Source organism: Pogona vitticeps, chromosome 1, assembly GCF_051106095.1.
Source record: "Pogona vitticeps strain Pit_001003342236 chromosome 1, PviZW2.1, whole genome shotgun sequence".
Lineage (NCBI taxonomy): Eukaryota > Metazoa > Chordata > Lepidosauria > Squamata > Agamidae > Pogona > Pogona vitticeps.
The window spans coordinates 122,815,559-122,843,034 of record NC_135783.1 but is presented as its reverse complement, the minus strand read 5'-3'; the positions used below and the strand labels follow the sequence as shown (position 1 = coordinate 122,843,034).

General features: G+C 39.4%; 2 protein-coding genes across 18 annotated transcripts in view; both read right to left on the bottom strand.

Moving 5' to 3' along the window:
* The window catches only part of DST (dystonin), a 397,214-nt gene that overhangs the window by 89,459 nt on the left and 280,279 nt on the right, over nt 1–27,476 (bottom strand). For all 17 annotated transcript variants that reach the window (XM_073000291.2, XM_073000297.2, XM_073000283.2 and 14 more), the window contains 5 exons: nt 24,449–24,648; nt 21,099–21,594; nt 18,366–19,840; nt 5,189–5,350; nt 3,658–3,828 (listed from right to left, as the gene is read on the bottom strand). In XM_073000291.2, coding sequence (XP_072856392.2) covers nt 3,658–3,828; nt 5,189–5,350; nt 18,366–19,840; nt 21,099–21,594; nt 24,449–24,648 — 2,504 coding nt within the window. The remainder of the gene's footprint in view (nt 1–3,657; nt 3,829–5,188; nt 5,351–18,365; nt 19,841–21,098; nt 21,595–24,448; nt 24,649–27,476) is intronic.
* Nucleotides 9,077–14,728, bottom strand: LOC140708235 (uncharacterized). Its single transcript, XM_073003609.2, has one exon. The coding sequence runs from the start codon at nt 10,538–10,540 to the stop codon at nt 9,077–9,079; it is 1,464 nt and encodes a 487-aa protein (XP_072859710.2). The 5' UTR covers nt 10,541–14,728.

Genomic DNA, 27,476 nt, shown 5'->3' with positions numbered 1-27,476 from the left:
AGTTGGAGAATCAATCTCTCAAGAAATATCAAGATCATCAGATTGGCAAGTGGAGGAGCCCGAGGCAAATCCGGTTGCTGGAAGAAAAGTCCTTCCCTTGCCACACAGTTGTAATCTCAAGGTGAAAAGGGCCACATGGATGTGACAACAAGATTTATAGTGCACTGTGGAAGGCAGGGCCTGGCCAGGCACCCTCTCTTGCTGCCAAACTACTTGCTGGCAAAGGAGTAGGCTGACACATACACAAGTCAATGAATGCAGGAGCAGTCATATCTCATCCACCTGCCTGACCAAACCTTTGCTTTCATGTGCTTTCCATTTGACATGGCACGTTATGTACATATGCTCATTAGTGCATAATCACCAGAACTTAAATAATAAATATTTTACATTATTAGGCATGCCATCCTAAGACTTTACAGACAACATTACGGCAAATACAAAAAAAAAATTGTGAAGAGCATGAAGATAATGAGAAAGCACATCAAAATGGGAAAGCAAGACCAAAGACTCTAAATGTGGGCATAAGCCTTTCTGGGGAGTGGGTACTGTATTTTCACATACATCCTGCATTACATTCTGACTCCTAAAGCAAACCTTCAGTACACTGACAACTTGCAGCTACTTGATGTATTCCAGGAAAAAATGGAACACAACACAGGACATGTCCATGTACCTGACTCCTAAACATGCTAAGGGGAAAGCCAGCATGTTTAAGGTTCTCTCTGCCCCAAACTAAATTTCAATATATATGAATGATAATTTCAAATAACATTTTGTCATGCAGAGTTGTATCCTTAGCTGCTCATCTGTCCAGGTAGCTTGACTAAAAATCATGCAGGGCCTCTTCAGCAAGAGTTCTAATGGATGTTTCAGCCAAATCCACACCCTCCTCCTGCTTTTTGTTAACTCTCTTGAAGAAAACTATTTCTTTGATGCTATACATGCTACAGCCTGCTGTTTCCTCATCATTACATTTATTTTAAATAACAGAGTGATGGATTGCCTTGCTGAGCCTCAGGTGTCATATTTAGTCTACTATTGACAATTTGCTATTTAATGTAAAAAAAAATAGAGTATACAGTAATTCTCTACCTGCAATGTTACATTTCTTGTAAAATTTGACAGGGAGTGTTGGAAATGAAGATACAGTGGATAGCTGACAAACCAGATTGTTATGCTGATTCAAAAGAGAATCACAGAATAGTGGGGTTAGAAGGGGCCTGTAAGGCCATCGAGTCCAACTGCCTCCCTCAATACAGCTATCCAAGAAGATCTGACAGATGGTTGTTTAACTTTCTCTTGAATGCCTCCAGTGTTGAGGCACTCACCACCTCCTCAGGTAATTGGTTCCATTCTCATACTGCTCTAAGAGTTAGCATGTTTTACCTGATATTCAGCCCAAATCTGGCTTCCTATAACTTGTGTGTCCTGTGCTCAGGGATGATCAAGAACAGATTCTGCTTTTCCTCTATATCACAACTTTTTAAGTAGTTGAAAAGTACTATCATATCTTCCCCTCAACCTTTTTTTCTTAAGGTTAAACATGACCAGTTTTTTCAGGCCTTCCTCATAGGGCTTGGTTTCCAATCCCTTGATCATCCTTATCGCCCTTCTCTGAACTTGTTCCAGTTTGCCGGCATCCTTCTTAAAGTGCAGCATCAAGAACTGGACACAGTACACAAGATGAGGCCTAACCAGTGCTAATTGCAGGGGAACTAGAACTTCCCATGTTTTGGATACTATATGTCATTTAATGCAGCCTAAAATAGCATTTATCTTTTTTGCAGCTGCATCACATTGTTGTGATCTGCAACAATTTTAAGATCCTTCTCACATATAGTATTGCTGGGCCAAGTATCCTCCATCTTCTAACTGTGTGTTTGGTTTCTTTTTTCCTAATGTAGAACTTGCACTTGTCCCTGTTAAATTTCATTCTGAAGTTTTCAGCCCAGTGCTTCAGTCTATCAACATATTTTTGATTTATGTTTTTGTCTTCCAAGGCATTTAGCTAGCCCACCCAATTTTGTCATTTGCAAGTTTGGTAAGTATCCCTCCCTCATCCAAGTCATAAATAAAAATGTTGAAGGGTACTGGGTCCCACAACTTAGAGTCTATAAAACTCTCTACATGGACCAAAATCAACAGAAGGTGAAGGAGTGGGAGGGGAAAGCAGACACAGATTTCATCCCTATCTAATCTCAGCTGCAGAGAGAAACACAATCCAAGTAATAGAAAGGCTCATCTGCCCCCACCTTGAGCAGCAGATGCATGTACAAGGAATGGGGGCTGGGCTAAAGCCTAAATGCAATTATGAAATGCATTTCAGCCTACAGGCATAACTTTACTGGGGGAAATATACGATATTTCACCATCTCTGTGTTACATTTTCAAAGATAAGATTGCTTTCACTCTCAAAGTATATTTTTCCTTTACACCTAAGTATAAATGAACCTATAAGGTATTTCAGGTCTTTCTCTGCAACACATAAAAAACTGGCCTAATCAAGTGATTGCTTACATGCTTTAAAGTTCTGCTACATTACACAGAGCCCTGCTCTCCACCCACAATCTAAACATACTTCAGTTTGTCTGAATGAAGTGAATAAAATCTGCTTACCTATAACATGCTCCTACCGTGCAATATTGCTCAATGCTCAAGACATCTGAGGCTCCTCACTGCCTAACAGGAAACCATGCAGAAACCCCCACATATGTTGCCATGCAGAGCTTGGAATGTCAGGTTTTTAAAATAGTATTTTGCATTATTCATTACTTCTCAGCAGCCAGGTTATTTAACATTACTCCAATTAAGTAAGCAATTAATTGCACTGTGTGCTGTTGATGTGTTGTGTTGCCCATAACAACAACCCAAAAAACAACAGGAAAATACTGTCTGGTTTTGTCTAGAGGCCAATTCTGATACTTCAGCATGGAAATATTTCTAAAAATAGAAGGACAAAACCAAAAATACTTTCTTTAGGATTCAGAAGAGAATGGCATGAAACCTTTAAAAATGGCTTTATCAAAGCCCTAAAATGCCCTTATAAAGTAACATTTGAAAGTAACTTGATATCACTTGTTACACACAAGTAACTTAGGCATATCTCTTTACAATGAAAAAGTAATATTGCACCTACTATTTACGCAATGATTTACCCAAAAATAACTAATCACAAGTAATAGTATTATGTGTAAACAGTCACTTCTGAGCTATGTTGAATGGAGTTCTCTGAATAAAGAAAAGATGGAACACAAATGTCGCAAATATATAAACAAGCAAATAAATAAAGTTATAGTGCTTGTCTGGGTTCCTCAATAATAATAAACACAGCATTTCAAAAAGCAGTAAGGAGCAGACAAGTCCCTAAAAGTTCTTCTTGGGCTGGATTAGCAAAGGCTGGCCATTTCTCTGTGTTTGGCTCTGCTGTCCTCTACCCCTCTTCAACCCGATAACTCTCTCTCTGTTCTTCCCATTATCTAGTTGATCCCATCTAAGTGGCAGGTGCAGTGAAGTAACAGAGTGAGGGCATTCTTTCATGGGCTCTTACAACTGCACCTCTGTCACACTATCAGCCATTCAGCAAAACAGCCCCTTGAAAATGTGCTAAAGAAAATAGCAGAAATATATGATGAGAGACAGAAAACTTCCACTCACTTTCTGCTCCTGTATTTGGGCCTTCACCACCTTAAACTCGGCAGATGGAGGCTTTTGATTAGCCACCAGGTCTTCAGTGTCAATGAGCCAGCTAAGTATAGATTCAAGAGCATCTTGAAACCTCCCACAATGTAGTAATGCTTCTTGCAGTTGGGCTGCTCTTTGAGCCACCTATAAACCCAAACACATTCAAATATCATAAATGCCATTGTTTTTGTTTAATTTCAAACCCCACCCCCGAAAATAAGATATTTTAAGGTAAGGTAAGAATTTAATCTAGCACTTTTGATTTATGTAAGCCTTCACTAAATAGGTGATATCTGTGCAACTAGGGAAGCATTTCACATTAGTTAGGCACAGGTGTAAACATTAGAGATGGGGGTATCCATATACGAATACCCCCGCACAGGTGGACATAATGAGGGTCCAGCCCCCTGGGGCCGGACCGTCCACTCACCTTCCACTGTTGCTGCTGGCTCCAGGCTCCCTTCCTATCGATTTGGAGCTCACAGACCCTAATTATGTCCACATGTATTCGTATACACATACAAATACCCCCATCTCTAGTAAACATTATTAACATTATTCTGTACCTGGAAAGCATCAGGTTCACCAAGTGCAGAGTATGTATGTCTAGTGAGGCTCAACTAATCCTCAAAAACACATGGCCTCTTTCACATACAACAAAGGTTCTTGTGGCACATTTAAGACTAAGTCTTATTGGCATAAGATTTTACAGATTACAGCATGTCATCAGAAAACATTGAACTGCCTACCCGGGTAAAACTCCAGGCATCTGACGAAAGACTGCAGTCCATGAAGGGTTATTCCTAATAAAACTGTACAGCGCTAGAAGAAACTTGTTTTCGACGTAACGTAACTACACAGCTACCAACTCAAAACCCTTTCATATTTGTAGCTTTAGCTGGAACACAGAGAAAATATCTACCTATCTCTCTCCAAATGGCATAATACAGAAAGCTGTGAGAGCTATTCCCTGCAGTCTTAGTTAGCGATTAACAGTAATAAGGAACCTTTTTCCTATAACATTTTATTCCCTAATTTCCCCTACATAATTTAAATAATATCACATGGTCAAAGACAGTCTGCTTCTGCAGGAGCTCTGCATAAGCACAAGAACACATGTGGGTATAGCAGTATCATACAGTGGTTAGAGTGTTGAACTAGGTAGGACTCAGGATATCTGGGTTCAAATGCTCCCTGAGCCATGAAACTCACAGGATGGCACTGGGCCAGTCATATATTTTCAGTATGACCCATCTCGCAGGGTTGTTGTGAGGATAAAGTGGGGAAGAAGAGAGATTTATGCTGCTTTGGACTCACATGAGTAAATACAGGAAACAAACTAAATAAGAAATAGCAAGTAAGCTTCAGACTGGGGCAAATACACTTTTTGCTTCTCCAAAGGCCTTCCACAAAAACATCTACCTGTATTTGTATACTGAGAACAAGAAATAAGAACAAAAGAAAAGAAATAAACTGAGAATAGTGAAAAATACAACATAGCTACCTTTTTGTTGAGAGTTTTCCATCTCGTGTTAACATCCTCAAGATCATGCTCAAGGTTTTCAGTACTGGCATTTTTAGCAGCACTCTGAATGAGGCCTTGCCCCAACCAATTTACCTCCTGTTGCTTAACCTGCAATGGCTCAATCTTTTCTTTCTCAAATACCTGTGGGCAACGAAAAGACAAAGACACATGTAGACTATTAAGTCTAGAACATGCAGAGTATAAGAGCAGAGATGAGTTAAAAAACACAATATCTACTGAGCATAGTGTCAAAATAGCATTTAGCTACAGAACATGTCAAAATTGCAGGTTGAAGATTATATATTGAGAAAAACAGTAGTCTAAAGATTGAAGGATTGAAAAGTCACTGATTTTTCTGTGACTTCTACACGTGAACATCTATCCCCATGGCCCATTCTTCGTGGGCTATGTAATGTTATGGAAATGGTTAACCTTGTCCCCAGACATCAAGGTAATAATAATCCAAAGTCCTATGAACAGATCACGGTTTGTTTGTTATGAAGTACTTAAAAAGGAAAGGTTTAAAGCTTGGCAATATGAAATATCAGCTCTGTTCTTGAGATCAGCACTAGTAGTAGTGGGTCAAGTAGTCAATTACACAGCTGCAGTTCAAAGATGATCCTGTGCTTTTACCTCTGATAGAAGGAACTGGTGTTGATATCTGTGGGGTCTACAGACCAAAAGATCAATGTAATGCTGGGCAAACAGGGCAGGAAGGGCATTCTCCCCCTCCCCCACATCATGGCTGAAGACTGGAAGAATCAAGGACTTGAGGACAACTGTGGTATAGAAGTACCCAGAGGAACTTCAGGACTTGGTTCTTAGTAATTGCACAAGGAATAAACTGATATAGTGACTAAGGAATTAGACCAATACCCAAGCTCAGAAATAACTACCAGTTACAAATAACAAATTACTTCCAATGTTTTCCCCCTAATAGGTTATATTACATGGTGACTGTAACTTACTGAAGTATGACTTTATTCCTCTCACAGTAGAAACGTGTATTTTGGTTACCTTTGTAGTTTCAAGGGTATCATCTCACCAAAGGAACAGCACATGGTTCAAGTGCTGGCCTGTATTGCTTGCTTCAAGTGCTGTTGTGGGCATTGCAGTGAAACCAAGACGATGGGAGGAGATTTTGCTTTGTACCACATGCTAGCAGTCTGTAGCATTCTCTGGCTTTTGGGCCACTGGGCCAATGCAATTATTTTTTAAAAAACTTCATCTACATTATTACTAACTTATTTTTGTAGGTTTTAAAACCACCTTTTAACCACCTTTTAAAAGAAACTTTCAAAGGTCTGAACAGTGTTATTGTCCTTATATGATGAGTCTAGTAACGGTTACATTGTTATTTTAGAAAAGACTGACACAGGATCCAAAACCATTTTGGCATGAAATTGCAACACACTTCAGAGGATGGCATCATCACAATGGAAACAAATATTTAGGCCAACTCAACCTACCAACTTAAACAAAGTTCATCTGAGGACATGCAAAGGGAACCAACTGAAAATGTTCTGCACCAAATTATGAATAAAGAATAGACAAATGTCCAAAATACTTTCACTCTACCTAAGAAACTGAAAACTGGTGCACAAGTAATCTAGGATACCCTGGTTACTGGTAAAATCTGAAAAGGAAAGTTTTCCTGACATCTGAGCCATAAATTAAAACCCTAAACTGTTCAGGCAATATCATGGCCACACACATGTTTATTATATATCATTTGGACTTTCATCTGTTTCTCCTTCAAAGTTGAAGACATGATTTGCATATCAAAGTGGCTGGTCATTCCATGCCATCTTGAAAGCAGAAACTTAGTATATAAACATGTTTATTTTAAAAGTCTGAAAAATTACTTCCTTATATATAAAAATCAAAACTCAATGCAATATTTTTCTTATAAATAATTATAATTAAGTCTACTGCACAGGAGAAAGTAGTGTGCAGAGACTCCTCCCCCACTCCAACCCCTGAACAAGTTATAAACCGAGCCAAGAGGGATCTGCTGATGGGTCAAGACATGTAAACCTTCATATTAGGCAAGTGGTAAACATATGGGGATTTTTTTTTCTATTTTAGGGATGGGGGATGTGTGTTTGGTTCATATTTTAATACGAAGTGATTAATTTTTCACTTTTGAAACTCACATTGAAATTTGATTATCTCTTAAAATTGTCAGTTCTACTAACTTTGCAATGGGTTTCTCCAATGAAAATGCATAGAAAATATGTAGGTTGGAAGCATGCACGCAAAAATGTGTGTCTTTGTAGAAATAATAGATAAAATACAGTACATTGTGCTATGAAAATTCCTTATGAAACATGTACATTACACAAAACTGCATCCAAAGTGCACTATTAGGAAAATATCACAAAATGCAAACATATTTTCATTTTACTAGGGAGAAATTCTACTTCTGGAATTACAATCAGAAAAACAAGAAACTGATGGGGGGGATTAAAGTATTTAAAGTATTTTACGGTACTATGACTGCAGAATGTCCTAATAGTAACTGGGAACACTACACTAACTTGCAGAATTAAGTCATATTTGGCAGTGTAATAATGCCATTTTGGGTACACCTGACAGCTTTTCCATTTTGCATACAATCGTGAGAAAAGAACTAGAGTTTTTGGTATTTTCAGCAAATATAATTATGGGCACTCATGCTTAATGTTTTGTAAACCAGGTTTAAGGGATACAGTATTTCAAGATAAAAAGGAGCAGGCTCTTGCCTCTTTCACAAAATAACATAACAAGGAAACCTCTCTTTATCCTGATAAATCAGTATGTATCAACAAAGGCTGGGTTCGAAGTGCTAGTTCAGCGGCAACTTTGATCTTTGTTCTTTAATTGGTTGACACACTACCCAGTTCTTGATGATAAACCACTTCTGACATTGCCTTTAGTTTAGCAAGAAATCTGCTGTGTGTAATAAGAGGTTGGTGTGTGGGGGTATACAAGTCCAGACTCTGCTTCAAGCCCTTTGAACTACCCCAAAGTTCCCTGGATCCAAGTTCCACTCACTTTCTTTTTCAAAAAAAGAAATTTGCACATTTGAAAGACAACTCCATAAAACTCCAAACCAAGTGTCTCTTCCAAATCTGTTTTTAGATCCAAAATGTGCACACAAAGAAGGAACTGCAGTTAGTGTTTACCCGAACAGCTTAACAACACGCCCTTGAATAACATAAGATGCAACCAAACCAGAATGACCAAAGATAAAGATTACAGACTTCAGAAGCACCTCTTATTACAAAGCTTTTCTCTTACTTCCCCACGTCAACTGTTGCTCAGTAAACACTACAAGGTTTCTTGCAAAATCACATGCGATTTTAGAACTACATTCTGGTGTGCAGATTCAAAATAAGCATTTCAGTACATCCAGCAAGCCTTTGATTTGTGCACTGTGGAAATTTCAACTATCTCAAGATTATGATTAACAGTGCAATCATGGGAGTTTTGAACTGAAGAGTAAGAACCACTAAATTCACTGGCATTTACTCCAAGGAAAGGATACACAGGATTTCCAGCATCCTTCGAAGAGGAATAAACCAGGCCTATCTGCCCTTGAATGATTCTGTGCTGCTCAAACCCTGGTGTGTGTGTTAGTGTGTGTGCATATGTGTGTGCATATGTGTGTGTGTGTGTGTGTGTGTGAGAGAGAGAGAGAGAGAGAGAGAGAGAGTCTGCGAGTGTTTTTAGAGGAGGGGGATGTTGAACATTAATGTACAGTGGAAACATGCTTAATGAAGGGTAACAGGCACCATCTGGCCATTAAATAACCATGCACTGAACAGCTGGAAGTAATCAACCCTGTCACAAGATGCCCTTAATCAATTTTCTAAAGTGACCATCTTACCAATTTCTGCCTTCCAATAACATGTTGAGTAAATATTTTAAAGAACTTCTTGAATATATTATTAAAACATAAACATCCATGGTACAATTACAGAAGAAACCAATAAATGCAATATTTAAATAAAGAAAGAAGAAGCATGCATTTATGCTTTGAATTACCTTACGAGACAACACACCGTTGCAAACTGCATCCAAGGTTTGTTCTATCTGTGTGTCTGAAGTCCAGAAATCAAATTCAGGGGGCTTTGAATCTCCATTTTGACAACATGTAATATCATCAAGTTCCAAAACCTGGCCTGACAATTCTATTTCACCTGAATCTGTATGGATCGTATCATGCTCCTCTGCTCCATGCAAAACTGCATACGTAGTGAACTCCTTATCATTAACAGACAAAGCTGCATCTTCATAATAAATATCTCTGTCCTGAGGTGAAACATGCAGGAAGTCCTTTTCAATCATCCTGTCCTGGGTTTCTACAGGCTTATTAACTTCAAAGCTGCTCCTCCTTGTCTTTTTCTCTAAAGTGAAATTACGTTCTCTCTCACTGTCTTGGAGCCACATAGCATGGGCTAAGAAATCCTTCTGCAAAGACGTCAACTGACTACCATGTTCATCCCCTCTCTCTAGTTTACCTTGAAAGTTCCAGAGAAAATCTTGCTCTGCTACTTCTCTCTGTGAAACCTGCTGCTGTCTCACATGGTAGTGTCCATTGATCGGGGCACTTCTGCAAGTAAGCAATGGAATATGCTGTTCGCTGCTAGAAGTAGCAGAAGAAATTGCTTCAAATTTGCCCAACAACTGGATATCTTCTACAGAAGATATGCTCCTAATCTGAGTTTGTTCTCCTGTTAGCACATCTTGTTTTTCTTCTCTTTCTGCTGGAGGGCTACACAGACCAGAGTCATCTTCTTCTGAAGTTAGAGAATTAGTTCCATATTTGCTCTGGCCTGTTGCTGCTAAGTCTGACATATCAACAGCTCCAGAAACAGACAATTCACTTTTATTTGAATAGTCTGCAAAATTTGGTGGAACAAGCATTCTCCAGGATCTCCTATGTTCTCTCCTTTCTGTGTGATACTTTGCTTTGGGCAAGCCAGCTGTTCGAATAATGTCACTGTTCAGCTTAAGGGCATCAAAGATCATTTTTTCATCAAGCTTATTATTTTCCCGTCCTTGGAGTTCAAACACACTGGAGGAAGAGAGAGCACCATTGGAGCACAATGTACTAAGGTCCAGTGTTCTATGACTATATGGCAACGTCCGATCTGAGAAATGCCTGGAGGAGAGGCTGCCTTTAGAACCTGAGTCAATCTGCTCATTCAATCGAACTGTGTCATAGATTGACCTCTGGGGAACATAACAGTCCTCAATGTTTATATCTTCTTCCTCTTCCTCACCTTTTCCTACGCAAGGAGGATTCTGGCGTAAACAGTCTGGCCTGCTCAGTGGCTTCCCCATTGTGTGGTGGTAACAGATCAAGTACTATTGCAGCACACACAGAGTAAAAGGTGTTAGAACACCAATTTGAGGAATGACAGTAATCTTGCCCTCAGCAGAATGATGCATATGTGCTAATGACATAATTCATGAGGCAATTAAGGTCAAAATCAGTGCATCTATGTAAATGAAAAACATATGTTTGTTTACCTGGTTGCATTCCTTCCCAAATTATAAAGTGCTTGAGGTTAAGAAAAGAGAAACAAAAAGAAAATGAGTACTGTAAAATTCTAACTCAATACACACATTGAAAAAATGAGCAAACCCCAACAAGAAAACCTCCACAAAATCTGTAAGTGGCTCAAACAACTCAGAACTTCCGACATAGCATTCCATCTTGTTTTTCAGGTCAAAATGTGTGTCTTAAATCTCCAGATTAAGTCTTCAAAATGAATCAGCATTATAGCAGGGAGAACATTATCTTCAAGAGGTGACAGATTAACTGTAATCCATTTAAATGTCTTGCAGAATTCCATCTCCTTTATAAATAAGCCATGCTGTAGAAGCTTTTAAAGAAAAACAATCCAGAAGAGTGGTGAAGAGTAAAGACCAAGGCACAGAGGAAGCATTCAAGGAAAATTAAGGTATATCCAAAACAGGAATAACTGCAATAACCATAAAACAGACTTTTACTTTTTTTGGCTGTAGCTTTAAATAATCTTGATTCAAAAGGCAGTTTAATTATTGTGTCCTTATAGCTTCTCTGTGGTGCATCCAGAAGTTCCATAGGGAATACGCAATCTTCTGAGTAGTCAGACCAATAAAATACTTTTAAAAACCCTTTTTCAAAGAAACAAAATTAATAGGGAAGAAACTTCTCCTGTTCCACTCGCAGAAAATTCTCCTTCAAACTTGTTCTCCTGCTTGAGGCAGCTGCACTGCAGGAAGCCACAGTGTTTCTTCCTCCACGTCTGCACAAAGGCACAACAGATTTACATTCTGTTTAAATTCAGCAGGACCTTTGCAGAACTGTCGCTGAAAGAGTGCGCTCAGTGTTTCTATCCTCGGCTTGGAAGCGCAGCTGTAGTGGAGGGGGGAATAAAAGGGGTTCCTGCAACAATCGGTGCTCACATGTACTGCCCAGTGCAGCTGATAAGCTTTCCGGCTCTCCCTGGTTTCTTATGATCTGAAAGGCATCCTCCCAACAGTGAGCGTAAAGAAACGCCCTTTCTATTCTTTCAGCCACATCTGCTCCTAGCCCGTCCGTTCGAGTATTATTCTAACCAAGCATTAATAGGTGCCTGACCTCCTAGTTCTCCCCACCCCCCTTATGTTTCCTGCCCTACATGACTTGACTTAGCCATCTTTCTCTTTTAATGTTTGTCTTGTCTCAGAACAAGGGTGAGCCTTTTGAGAGGGAGGGACACAAAGGAGTGAATTCCTGTCGGCACCAATATATCACACTGCACTCTGTACTTCTGGAGGAAAGGGGAGTGGGTAGTAGCTTAAGAGTAGAATGGAAAACTGGGCTAATTAGTTCAAAATGTCAAAAATTCACTATGAATTACTTTCCCAGGTAACCTGACACTGTACACAACAGACTAGCCTATGGGTTCCTTTTCCAAAAGCAATCAAACAGAACTAAGTGTCCTTATTACTGTATGTAAAATCTTGTCTTAAAATGGGAGGAACCCCTAAATCTCTTGCACCTGAATTTTAAAGTTTCTAATAATGGCATGTGTTTCTAGAAAAAACAGCATGGAGAAAATCAACAAAACTATCTCCTGTCATGAACACCAATTTAAGTAAATAGCCTGGTCTCTCTCGGAAGCAGTTCCCACTGAAATCAGTGGGACTGGCTCTCCAGTAAAAGTGTGCATACTAGTGAATCCTTAATTCAATTATATCTAGCCCATGCACATTATATGCATTCTATTTCAGCAATTATAGGCTTCTGTGCAAAGGAAGCGTTTACTATGACTGTTTATACCAATGAAATCAGCATGCTTCATACACTTTGCACTTATTTTCTCTTCTTGACACTCAAAAACTACAAACCAGTTAATGAAATGCAAATTGATGCTGCAACATAAAGGAAAAGAATCAGTAACAGTCCTAACTAGAATTGGCAGCTTATTTTTGGAGTGGGGGGGTATCTTAGTTCATCATTTCACTGCTGCTCAGGCCACAGGCTGCTCCGTTAACTAAATTTTTAAAAGCAAACCAACTGTTGAAGAGAGTAATAATATAAATTAAGGAGACCCAAGAAATCACAACACACAATATATTAGAAACTGTTTCATAAACAGCACAAAGTATTCCTTCCCATTTATCTTTCTAAACAAGTCCATCAATCTAGAACACTGCTAAATAAATTGAATCTTAAGTGATTTGTATTTCATCAACTAGATCTGGAGACACAGATGTATACATGACGTTCAATCAGCCATTTCCAGAAGGATGTTCAACACTCAAAACATACAGAAGAACCCTCAACATTAAAGAACAAAGTGCAGCCCTAGTCTGGCTACACAAAGTCCAGTCTACTCATTGTTTTGTGCAACAAAGTGATATGACTTGGACACTTAAAGCCAGAAAGGACAACACCTTCACAAGGATATTTGAAGGAGTAGTTATGGACAATGTTTACAATGCTTGTAAGGAAATAGTCCTTCCCTCTTCAGCTCTAACCAATGAAGGGGGGGGGGACACAATTATTTTGTATGTGTTTTCTTTTACATTTAAGTTCTCAAATGAATAATAATAAAAATGATACAGCACTAAAAACAGATTCCATTTTAAAATAGCATTTGAACAACACACACTGAAGAGAAGAGTTAACACTTTGATTTAATTAAACAAAGTAAGAGTCCAGCATCTACACAACCAGTCTAAACCAATTTAAATATTAGTCCAAGCTCCTCAACTGAAATATTAATCTAGACCTAGATCTCATAAGAAGTGCAATTAGAAGATACCTCCTGACACATATTTGAACACTGAAAATATACTGAAATGGCCCTTTCAAGCAGCGGCCTCCAGTCATGGTCTAGAAAGGGAGGGGAAATGAACTTAATGAGCTGTTAAATGATGAAAGCTGACACCAATTGCATGTACATAATAAAAACAAGTGTAGAGGGATTATTACTGAAATATTGTGCAAACATTTTAAGGATTGTAATTATATGGCAATGACTTAATCCTGCTTCTGCCCCACCCCCAAAAGACTAAAGTAGCTCAGGAAAACAATCAGGCAAAAGATAAACCAACTGAGGACTATCTCAACTGTTTGGCTCTTTGTAAGGAAACAGACATGGTGTAACTGAGTAAAGCAAGTTCATCTGCTGAATTTCCTTTCATCCACGTATTCAATGTGTACTTTCTCTAAAGGACAAAGATCTGTGCTAAAATGAACAGAAAGAAGAACACCATGAAATACAATATGCCAGCTACTGAAGGTGACTAAAAAAAAAGGAGCTTTGATTGGAAACACTCAAAGATTTGTTCTAGAGATTTTCTTTGAAAAGCCCTCTTTTGCACTAAAAACACGAACAGATACATTCTGAAAACAACCAGAGCTTCTTAGCTCCCTGAGAGCAATAATCCAAAATAGGGGATTGATTATATTCATTTTAAAATATATAAATATCAGTTCTAAAGAGACTGACTAGTCACACTACCAATTTGTTCATGCTATCCACTTATCTTCACAATTCTATACTCTGAGGAACTTGGGACCACCTACTACTTGCAGGAAGTATTACTACATTGGGATGTGTAGTATACTGTTTCAAAGAATCCAAGATCATTACTCTTGAAAGACATCTATAATATAGGAAGGGTAAAAAAAAATGCAATTTAACACAACATAATTAAGAAAACAAAACATTAACAACAATCTATTCCCTCTCCTCTCCAACAGGTGCCTGTGTCAAGGTCTTTAGACCTCAAAAGGTCATTTGAAATGATCTTGAGAAGTGTATTTTTAAACCCAGTCAAGTTGCCCTCCCATAACCTGAGTCAGATGTTACCAACGAGGAAACAGGTTAAGCTCTACAGTCCAAGAGCAGAAGTTTACAAGGCTGTGTGTGTTAACTGCTGCCAAAATACATTGCTGCAAAAGCTGAACACATCCTGCCCAAAGATGCCAGAGATAGCAAGGAAGCCTCAGAAAAGAGCATGCTGAACTTTTTTTAAAATCACATCATTCAGTACACTTACATACAGTACTCACATATATACAGGCATACTCTCCCCCAATACCGTAAAAGCAATCTATTAGTATTTCCCAAAGCTTTGATTCCTGGAATACTAAGACTTATCTGAATACTTTATTCTCCACTTTAAAAAGTAATGTATTTTATCCATCCACTGTCTGAACAAACAGCAGTCATAGTTCCCTTGCAGGCTTTAGTTAGCACAGGGTGTTATTCCTTCCCAACATCCTCCCTACTGTACCCATTCAGTCATGACACAGGAGCAAGACCTCATGCTTTCAGGGGAAACATCAAGGTTCATGAGACTCTTTTACATCTGTCCGCTGTACCTTGGGTTGCAACAGAAGGCATCCCAATGCATCTTTAGCCTGTCACTGATGGCTCTGCCCACATATTGGGAGAGAGGAGGATACATAATACAGTGGACCCTTGACTTACAGATGGCTCCACTTACAGACTTTTCGAGTTACAGACTTCTCTGGCAGCAAAATTTAGGTTCAACTTGCAGCCAGAGAATCGACCTACAGACCAGGAAAAAAAAAACAAAATGGAACAAAAATGGCCAGTTACGGATTAATCGGTTTTCAATGCATTCTAGGTCAATGGAGCCTTGACCTACAGACTTTTCGACCTGCAGCCACCGTTCCAATATGGATTAATTCCATAAGTCGAGGGTCCACTGTAGCAGTGGCTTTCCTGTTCTGACAAGAGTGTGAAAGGTGGATGCATCCAATATGGTGGTTTAGTTTCCCAAAACAAACCAGCTATTCTTGCAGCACACTAGTGTGTCCCAGTGCATAGTGAGGAAAAATCTATTTTAGTAGGTGCAGAAGACAATGGAGGAATCATCCTTCATGTCTAAGTCACAGCTGACATCCTTTTATCTCTTCCCATGAGGGTATCTGCACTGGTACTACATGAATTAATCTGTGCAGGCCTCAGTAAACTATAAAAGGCAACCACATCAAGCTTGACTGAGTAAATTTTCTTTGTTTATTCAAAAAAGTTACTTCCTGTCTTTTCTCCAATGCTGTAGTCCAATAGAAAAAAACATAAACATAATCAAAAGCAGCAAACAATGAAAACCACACAATAAAACAGCAAGCAATGAGTTAATTACTATAATTGCAGTAACAGAAAGATTGCAAACAGCCTTCAATCTTCCCTAAATGTTTTCCTTCAGAGCCATGTTATAACAAGTTGAATAAATGTACACAGTGAAGGGGCCAGACAGGGTTTCATAGAGAGGGCATTCAAAGTATTCCTACCAGAGTCGACAATGTCCTCCTTGCATAAGCAAAAGCACATTCTGTCCAAGGGCAATATTGACTGGAATCACCAGAACTAAATATATGGAAGAAGCCAGTCACTTAAACTGTTAGTCACTTAAAGTGCAAAAGCAGTATTTTGAATGGCGCCCAGAAATGAGTATGTAGCCAGTGCAGGGGAAAGTAACATTAGAATCATATGTGCCGACAGTTCAACACCCACCTTTTCAGGCAGACTTTTAACAATCATGATGCCATTTTTTTAGTTAAGAAGGTTTTTTAAAAACATTTTATATGTTTTTAATCATTCAGTGTATTTTAATCAGTTATACAGTTTAACTGTTTTTATATTCATAACTTATTGTGATTTTAATTTTATTGTTTTTAATACTCTGAGCTGCCTGGAGTCCCCCCCCCCTTTATCTGAAGAAACCTGGCCTATAAGTAAATCAATCAATCAGTCAGTCAGTCAGTCAGTCAGTCCATCAATCAATCTGCCTAGCCCAGGCAAAGAGGTGGTGGCAGAAAGAAAAACCCTGGAGATACTGAATTTTCCAAATGTTTTTCAAGGGCAGTGCCATATCAAGAATCACAGTAGTCCAGTCTAGAATTTCATTTACAAAGTACGATGACAGGTAAGAAAAGCAAGTGGTAAGTTACAATTCTGTAGAGCAGAAGGGCATATTCTGTCCTGCAAGATTATGTTAGGATATTTCTGTTTCCCTTGCAAGCCATTATAAAATGTAAGCTTAGGACCTGGAGTCTACTGCAGAATAATTTTTCCCCTTCAGACATTGGAGAACCTTGGGCTTACCAGGGACCAAAATAAATTCTGTCAGAGAGTGTTCTTGGATGGGAGCCTGGGTTACAAGACAGAAACCAGAACTATGCTTCAACAAAACAATTGCACAGTGATTGGCCCATTGCCTTTCCCTCACCTCATCTCCTTGCTCCATCGGTTTACCCTGGCTTACAGACTGGTACTTTTCCTGATCTTGAGAATCTAGCTTGGTTAGATCCCCCCGTGTACCTAATCCCTGGCATCATCCCAGGTTGTGACTGTTGGACAACTCCCAGTAACAAATGCTTATCTCAGTCTCCTTGGCTTTCATCCAGGCCTTTGCTTGACCTCACCTTCACTTTGGCACAGGAAGACTAAATATTTCATAACATACAGTCAATGAATGAAATAAATATCTAATACAGATACATCTGTACCTGCCAGCTGTCAGAAAGAATACTTGAACTGCAGTTTGTTCAGCAATTCTTTCTTTATTACTTATTTTGAATAGCTCCTACTCTTCAGGGTAGGAGCTATTTCTTCCTGCATACTGGTACCTATGGTTTGCTTTCCTCTCAAATAAGGATTACGGCGGCCTTTTGCATGGTGGAAGAGGGAATATTTATGCTTGCTTATTCCCTAGCTCCACTCTAACATCTACTAAACTTACTCTTCTGTTAGAGCAGCATTGAGCCTCCTGAAAAGGGCAACACAACAAACAGCAACGGAAATCTAAGAATTTTAAGAGAATCCCAACCTCAAGATTAAATTATTTTTTGTTCTGCAGCTCCTGAGTATTCACATAGTCTGCAGGCCTTCTGGACATTTGGATAGACTAACGACTCAGTGTACAGTATTTGTACTTTGCTTGTTCTGTGGCCTGTATTAAAATGACCAGTAATTGTGGTATAGAAAGAGGAGGTACTGTATTTTCTAAAAGCAGGAAGCTGAAGCTCTCCAAAGCTACAGGATCAACGTAATTATTTAGCAGATGTAATGTTTTCAGAACTGCTTTATCAAAAGAGAAGGGAACCCTCAGTTTCCCACTTGCTACATGCCACAGAATTAAAAACAACTTCATACAGCAGGCAACAACCCTCAAACAGTAAATTCTAAAGACCAAAAAAGCATGTGATAGGAGTTCCTCATCTGATTGACAACTACAAGAGTAATCTTTACAACACAACTAAACATTTTAAGATGAAGCTATTTCTCGGCCTTTTTATTTATTTCTTCTTTAACACTCCAGTGGGAAGACTTTGATTCATCAAAAAGAATTTTGCTTATTAGCAAAGTTTTAGACCATGGGCTAAAAAAGCATAGAGAGGAATCAATGTCAGAACTGAGAATACAAGAGACAAAAAGCTCCCTCTATTGGGACCAATGAAAAATAACTTGATTGTAATTCTTAACAAATTAATTGGACAGTGTACACTCAATAGGCATAAGCACATGGAGTAAAGATCATGAACAGTTCCCATTTCACAATAAATATTACTGTTAATTTTGGTTTTATTCAGACATTGATTTGTAATAGAGTGTTTTAAGATTTGTACTGCAGTAATGAAGAACATCCTTACCTTAAATACATTCAGCTGTTGATTAATAGTCTCTGTTTCCATTCCAACAGGACCTTGGGAATCTTCATGTTCTTCAGCTTCTACCAGAAGACTGGAAAACCCTTTTAGTTTACTGTAGAATTCTTCCATACGGTTAATAGTCCCTTCAATTTGTTCTTTTCTAGCTCTTGCTCTGTCATGTAACTTGTTGCATTGCTTGTTTAAAGCCTCTAAGTCTCTTTTTATTCCCACTAGATCAGGAGAAGCTTCAGCTTCACTTGCTAACATGGCTTTACACATTTTGTTTGCATTTTCATTACTGGTTATGAGCTCCTCTAATTTTTTCAAGAAAGTTTTGATATCATCCCGCTGTGCCTGCAGTGTGACAAGATCCCTGCTCACAGATGCCATACTATCCAACTCATCATCAAATTCCGCAAACTGAGAAAACATCTCCCGGATGGTGTTTTGGAAATGGCCAATTCCTTGGAGTTTAGTCTCCAGGAAGGAACATTTATCTTCAGTCTCCTGGCTGACAGTGTTGTACTCTTCTTCCAATGCTTCTGCTTGCAATAAGATATCACAGACACCTGCTGAATCCGAAGCATCCACCACTAGTTCTTGGGCAAGCTTTTTGGCCAGGTCCACTTGAGTCTTTAAGGTCTGGAGTACTTTCTGCTGAGTCTGCATTATTGTCAAATGTTTATTGCTGTACGTCTGGGGTTTAAGAGCATCATGCACTTCCAGGTGCTCCCTGGAATTCTTCAACTGCTCTTGAATTTCCTTGGATGATTCTTGAAACTCTTTCAGTTTCTGTAACATTGTTTCCAGTCTGTCTTGCTTTGTTTGCAATTCTTCTGTGATTTTATCCATTTTTTCAATCAGCAGATTCTTCTCCTCTTCAATAACGTCTTTATCTGTCTCACAAGCACTGAGAAAAGTCTCTGCCGCATTATTTAATAGCTCCACCATCCCTTGATGCTTGTCTAAATCCTTCTGCCAGGCTTTTACTTGAGTGATGGAATTCTCTAGTTCCATAGGATCGATACCCATCTTGATTTCAGACAAGTAGCTTTGACACTTTGCTATCCAGGGTTGCAGATTTTCTACATGCTCTTTGTATCTGAGGGCTTTTTCCAGACAATCATTTAATTTATCCTGCCTTTCCTTAACTTGCTTGTTCATTTCCTCCCAGTTACCTTTAAGTAAGTTCAACTGGGACTGCAGCTCTGCCTTCTCTGCCCCTTGAATCTTCTGCAGCAAACTTTCACCTTCAGCTATTATTTTGTCATAAGAACCAATCTTGTCAGACAACGTCATCTTGAACTCTTTCTGATCATCAATTAATGACCACAAAGTCTCGAGCCTGGTAGAGATGGGACAGAAATTACTCTGTTCTTCTTTCTTTTTATCCAACCAGGCCTGAAATTCCTTAGACATTTGCTGGAACTGATGAGAACTAACGTAAGTTGACTGAAGTTGTTCAATGTGATTGCCTGCAGAAAAGAAAGCCAAAACAAAATATTTTTAAAATCCTTGTCTGCAAGGTGCTTCCTGCTAGGATTATGGTGGATTTTATTTCAGTCAGTGGGAAATGCTATGTTCTAAGACAACATTTCTTATTTCAACTTGAGCAATTTCATGCAACACTTTTTATTACTAGATCTTGCTGGCACAAGAAAATAGTGTTTGTTATATTTGAAGAAAACTAGCCTATAAAGTAATTTTGCAGTATATAAAAACATATAAATATCCGGAAGAACAAAACACTTCACAACAGGTCAATCTTCAGAGGCAAGAGCTAGCCATATGCCCAGCATGGTATAATCACTAATATCAAGACGTATCTCCCAACTACCTCTGTAAAAACAGGACAAATGTGAGATTTACTACAAAACCTGAACACTACCTCAAAACCCAGTGAAAGAAAGTACAGTCAAAGATCACTTCAAACTCTTTTATGATGCTATGGATCATCTCACAGGAACCCTTTGGCTGAGACTGAAACTCAGGACTTCTTCCTATGCTGTGACTTATTTCTCAATATGCTAGAGCAGAGGTCCCCAAACCCTGGTCCGCGGTCCAGTGCCAGTCCATGGCCTGAGCTGGACTGAGCCGCGGAGAGAGACCTCCCACCGCACCCCCCCTGCACAGCCCGTTTGTGCCTGCGCACGCATGCATGCCCATACGAGTGCTGCACTGCCCTTTGTGCATGAGCGCCAGTGCGCCTGCGTGAGAGTACGCACACACTTTTACACATAAGTGCAGGGGGGTGCCCCACCTTTCCCAGCAGGTCCGCGGGGCTAAAATAGTTGGGGACTGTTGTGTTAGAGCTTCCAGCAAAGTTTGCCTGAAACTGTTGCAATATATATAAGACAATATAACTAGGTGAGTGAAATACGTAATCAGTTTGCCTCAATTCTGTCCCTACTCTAAGGAGCAACAAGAAAACAGTAACTCATGATAGGAGAATCACTCCTTGATGAGCATGAGTACCACTAGTGTCAATGAAATAAGAGATCTATGGGTTTAATACAGGCAAGAAAAATGTGGGCATTCCCAACCATCATCACTACCATGCATCTATAAACACTAGCCCTTAGATGTCAGTACACATCTTCCTAGCCATGTCTTTAAACTGTTTCCGTGATAATTATACTTTGAATTTTGAGAAATCAGTATTCTTTTTTTTAAAAAAATTAGTTTCCCCAGTGCTGTGTGTTCCTGCTTTTCTTCTTTCATTTTGCCACTAACCTGCTTTTTGTTCCATATCCTTAAAGGGTTTTAAGACACCATCTAGTTGCCTAGAAAGTTCTGCTTTCAAGTAATCTTCAGCTACCAACGCTGACAATTCCTCACACAAAACTTGAGCAGTATTTATGTTCGGCATTTCCTTTTCTATTTCTTCTTTCACTTCTCGCGCCAATTCAAGCTGCTGCTTCACAGCATCAGGTTCTGTACTTACAGCCAGACTCTGACTGAGTTTATTATCCAGGGCACTACATTTTTCAGAAAGGCTTCTCAGACAGTTTTGATATTCTGTGCTTTTGACAATGGCCTGGTGAATTCGGCCATGTCGGTCACTTAGCTGTCCAGTTAAGTCACCCCATTTCTGTGTTACAGCGGCTAGCTGTTGCTTCACTGTTTCATGAGATGGTGGGTGTTCACCCGGTCTTTCCAGTATTCCTTGTCCTGCTGTACTTAACTGTTCATATTGGGGCTTTCGAGTATCAAACTCTTTGAGTAAAATCTGGTAAGAGAAAGGATGTAAACATTTCAGAAAAATAAAAGAAAATGCCTATCGCAAATTGGTAATATACACTTTAGCATCCTAATATGTTGAGTATGAAATAGCTCTGGGTTATAAAAAACAGAAAAAAGTGTTCTGTCTGTGTCATATAAAAGGTATATTCGCCTATATTCAGTCTGGTCCAGACACCTGCTCACCTACTGCTATAATCCATGCATTCTTTTTCAGCTCCAGCAATGCAGGAGTGATCTTGCACTGACAGAGCAAATCAACATTCTATAAGGCAATTCTAAAAATGTGGGCAGCTCAAACAAAAAGTTATGACGCAAAGGCTTTCACAACCGGGATCTAATGGATGTTGTGGGTTTTTTGGGCTCTTTGGCCATGTTCTGCACCAGCAGAACTTCAGCAAAAAAGAGGAAAGTTTGAAACTCAACAAAACTTGGCTCCCAGCTCTGAAAGATACAGCGTGCAAAAGGTCAACAAACTCTACTCAGCCACAAGGACAGGGGATCACTACACACAAAAGACCTGCTAATGACACCCATCAATCACTGTGACAGATAATCTCTCCTCCTTATCACAACAATACACCCACAACAAGACACACTACTCACCCATCTCCTGAAAAGAACAAAAGCCTATCTCACAGCCATAAATACTCTACTCTCAAGCAAACTACACCAGAGCACAGAGAGCTGTCCTCTGAAGATGCTGGCCACCGAGACTGGTGAAACGTTAGAAAGAACAACCTTCAGAACACGGCCAAAGAGCCCGAAAAACCCACAACAACCAAAAAGTTATGACTTTAAAAGTGGACTTCAGGTCACCACCAGATTTAGTACAGTTGTTGCAGACAATCCGCTCTTGCTCTGTACCAAATCTGTCAAGCTTTACACTTGTCAAAAAACAGCCATGACAGTTGCTTTGTGTTTGGGTGAGAAATGATTAACTGATGAAAAAAGGAGTCAGCTTCTGGAATTTTCCCATGCTGGGAGTCTCTTTGTGAATGGTAGTGAGCACACAAGAGGGGATTCTGTAGACCCTCTTGACTGTTGCCATTGATGTCATCAACATTCAGGCTGGCCTTTGCTATGTAAAGCTTGGCATCGTTCTTCCTCCTGCCAACATGGGAACAGTAATGTGCGGAAATATTGGGCCTTTTCCTGGTGCTTGGACTTGTGAATAGAGCAACACAATATCCCACATTTATAATATGGAGAGTTTTTAAAATATCAAAATAATTACAGTGAGACAGCACCACACAATGTCTGGTTTTTCAATCCCACCTTTTTTCAGCCACTTTAAACATTAAGCAATATTTGAAGTGACTGAATCATACTGGCAAACACGGATCCAGAAGCAGACATTTTTTGAAATAAGGTGAATTGCTTAATGTTTGAAGTAACCAAACAAAGGTGAAGCATGTCACAGAAGATTGAAATGAGTTGTGAACTAGACTTTGTATTCTGCTTGCATTCTGACAGCAGAACTTATTTCAACAAACGGCTCCTCCTGCACCCTTGTTTGCCAGTATGATAAACAATGCCGGAGTCAGAAAGAAGTACTGGCAAGCAGGCAAGAGTAAAGCCTTCTAAGGGTGCTGAGCCAACCAGGTAATGTTCCCAAATATGTTTTCTCCCTGCCAGATCTCACTTGTGGTTTTGGAAACCAACTGGGAAAAAACCTATGGGGGGTTGTTTAGAAGAAGAATCAATTAGAGGGAAAAGCATAACTACCTACAGTGCACCTCCCAATTTTTCCTCTTCAAATGTCTCTACAGACTCCACAACAGCATTGCAAGGGAGTGATACAATGGGGCCTTGTTTGTGCCCATGTAAGATTTAATTTGGCCCCAATCATGATATCTGGAAAACTGCCAAATTAATGTGTGCTTCATACCTGTTAAATTTGTGTTGGATTATTAAAAAGGTGCTAATCTTTCTTTTTAATCTTTTTTTTTAAATCATACCACTCTTAGCCATAACAGAGAGTGGTATGATTTTTAAAAAAAATAGATTAAAACGAAATCATGACTGCCTTAAATCCCATTCATTTCTGGACCTTGTTTACACCTCATTTTTTCACTCCCATAATTAAGTTTGTCAGAAGAATTTCCTCTATTATGAAGTATGTCTAATAGTGTTTTCTTCCTATTTACTCCCATCCTAACAAAAAACAGTGAAAGCCATATAGCTACATTTAAGCCTTCTCTCAGATCTAACAAGTGCTTTTCTGACCCAAAATGAAAATTCTAGTGTGCTGAAAGTTAGCAATAGGGACAGCAATATAATATGGACCAGGATTAAGGATAAGGCTTACTGTATACTTTCTGCATTTTCCGACTCCATTGAGGATTCCAGTGCTCTTGCTTTTAATACAGGCAACCTACTGACAACTAGAGTTGTGTCAATACTGCTTCTTTGTATCATGGTGTGCTGAAAATGGCTGAATCTTACAAACACTGCAGAAAACTGTCCAGGTGACATGGAGTCCCCAACCAAATGTGATTACAGGCCTAGAATGTTTCAGCCTGCTCCATGGGGGTTGAAAAATCAAGTGTTAACACATCTATGAAGAAATAATACTCAGGTGTAAATATACTATCTCTCCTTTGAGGGATGGAGCCGGTACAGTTTTCCAGAAAAATGATGATTCTTTAATCTACGATATGTACTTTGTGAATTATTTATTTGTTTGTTTATTTATTAGTTTTATTTATATGCCACATTTCTCCCAACAGGTTCTAAAATTGAAAAAAGCAAACTAAATTTCATGTACTGGTGAGATTTTCAACAAACGAAATAAAAATGCAAATTCTACAAAATAAAATGCAGTGGAATCAAATGTTCACCTGAACTTGCTGTTTCTGGGTGTTCAGCATATTTGGATCAACTGACAGTGGTCCCAGCACACTGATCATTAATTCTTTTTCCGCTAGCCACTGTTTTAATTGAGTCTCAGTTGTCTGGAACTGGGTCAGATAATTTGATGACTCTTCCAGTTTCTTCTGTCTGTCAGCTGTTACCTGACTGAGTTCTTTCCATTTGGAATCTATGACAAAGGGAAAATAGTGTTTTCAATTATATATTACATAATGGTCTTATATGTTTTAACACAGTTCAATACACAATAATAAATCATGTGCTGTTGAGTCAATTCTGATTTATGGCAACCTTTTCCAGGGTATTCTTGATATCCTCAGAAATGGTTTACCATTCCTTTCTTTGGCGGGTGGTCTGGGACTGTGCAGCTTGCCCATGGCCACACAGGCTGGCTCTTCTCTTAGGAGGCAGATAACAGCCATTATAATCCTTGATTAAAGGAGTTTATCCATTCCGTTTATCCAAGATTAGACACCAGATCTTGCTAGCCAATTACAACAGAACATCCATATGAAAGACACACATGCCCAATGAGCATGAGAAACAGGAGCAATCCTGCTCCATACGTTTCGCATATAATTTCATCCAAAACTGGTTCAATGTGGTAATTTTCAAATATACACCTATATAACACAGTCATGTTATCAATGAAATCCTTCCCTTCTTTTATGCAAATTGAAGTGCAAATTCATGGAGATACTTTCCAGACAGCTCTTTACCTTCCTTTCAGTTTTTCCCCATTGTTTTTCTATTTTTAACCGGGCCCAGTTAAAAATAGTTCTTACTATATAAATATTAGTATACGTATACGATTATCTCGGTGCAGCTGGAATTAATGAGGGTCCAGTCCCTGGGGGTGGACTGTCTGCTCACACAGTGGATGGTGGCAGCAGCCCCACTCATCCTTCCAATTGCTCCCAAAAGCCTTTCTCTTCCTGGCTGGCTAGCCACTCCTGGCAGACAGAGGGAGGACGAGTCTCCTGGTAAGGCTGCTGGGTGGCTAGACAAGCAGCACTCCAGAGCGACTGGAAGGAAGAGGGGGCCACTCCCGGACATGTGAGTGGATGGTCCGGCCCCAGGGGTCAGACCCTTGTTAACTTCAGCTATGCGGGGATATTCACATTCACATACAAATATGAATAACCCCATCTCTAATAAATATCTATCACTATCCACGGTGATTTGTAATCTAACATTTATTTGGAAGTCCAACAACTCCCAAGAAAATTTACAGCTTCTTTTTTTTTCAAACATAGTATTTTGCCGCCCTTCCTCCCAAAAGTATGTTTTAATGAATGACAAGATATCACATACTAAATAGGAAATGGAAGGAAAACACAATGTTCAGTTACCAAATAAATACTTGTATACAGTCATGGCCAAAAATATCAGCACCCTTGCAATTCTGTCAGAAAATGCAACCCTTCTCTCAGAAAATTGTTGCAGTTGCAAATGTTTTGGTACTCACGTGTTCATTTCTTTGGTTTGCGTTGGAACAATACAAAAAAACAGAGAAGAAAAGTCAAATCTGATACAATCCCACACAGAAACCCAAAAATGCACTTGCCAAAAGTATTGGCACCCTTAACTTAATATTTTGTCGCACCCCCTTTGGAAAAAATAACTGAAAACAATCGCTTCCTGTAACCATGAATGAGTTTCTTACACCTCTCGACTGGAATTTTGCACCACTCTTCTTTTGCAAATTGCTCCAGGGCCTTCAGATTTGAAGAATGCTTTCTCCCAATTGCTGTTCTGAGATCTCTCCACAGGTGTTCTATGGGATTTCAGAACTCTCCAGCACTTTGTCTGTAACCATTTCTGAGTGCTTTCTGAAGTGTGTTTCGGGTCATTGTCCCGCTGGAAGACCCATGACCTCTGGTGGAGATGCAGCTTTCTGACACTGGCCACTAAGTTGCCCAAAATTCTTTGGTAATCATCAGATTTCAGATGCCATTCACACAGTCAAGGCACCCAGTGCCAGAAGCAAAGCAACCCCAAAACATCTTTGAACGTCCACCATGTTTGATTGTAGGGACTATGTTCTTTTCTTTGAATGCCTCATTTCTTTTTCTGAAAACAGTGCCATGATGTCCTTGACTAAGAAGCTCTCCTTTTGTCTCATCTGTCCACAGTACGTTCTCCCAAAAGGACTGTGGTTTTGTCACATAAGTTTTGGCATACTCGTCTTGCTTTTTTATGCCTTTTATGCCTTTGTGTCAGCAGTGGTGTCCTCCTGGGCCTCCTACCATAGTGTCCCTTTTCATTTAGATAGCGATGGATAGTGCGAGCTGACACTGTTGTACCCTGTGTCTGCAGATCACCTTGAATTTGTCTGGAAGTTAATCTGGGTTCTGTATCCACGATTCATTATAATTTTTCAGGAATGTTGCTTTTCTGTCCACCTCCAGGGAGGTTGGCTGCAGTGCCGTGGGCTGTAAACCTCTTGATGATATTGCACACAGTGGGCACAGGAATACAGTGGTGCCTCAACTTACGAACGTTGCTACTTATGACCGTTTCGAGTTACGACCAGCTCCGGCCGCAACATTTTGCTTCTGCTTGTGACCGGAGCTTCCACATATGAACAGAAAAAGGCAGGGGGGGAAAGGCTATCAATGTTTTCCCACAATATTTCTCTCAAATCCACAGACAACTCTTTACACTTCATTCTTTTCTCCATCCTCAGTGCCACACACAACACAAAGGTTGAGTCAACTTTTCTCCATTTTAACTGGTTGCAAGTGTGATTACCATATTGCCCACACCTCTTACTTGTGACAGGTGTGTCTAAATACAAATTAAAGGAACATCACATGCTTGAAAAGCAATTAGTTCTTACAATTTAGACAGGGTGCCAATACTTTTGGCCAGTGCATTTTTGGGTTTCTGTGTGGGATTGTAACAGATTTGACTTTTCTTCTCTGTTTTTTGTGTTGTTCCAACACAAACCAAAGAAATGAACATGTGAGTACCAAAACATTTGCAATTGCAACA

Bases quoted from the DNA above. Each gene is read 5' to 3' on its own strand.
- LOC140708235 (XM_073003609.2), bottom strand. From the start codon at position 10,540: ATGGGGAAGCCACTGAGCAGGCCAGACTGTTTACGCCAGAATCCTCCT.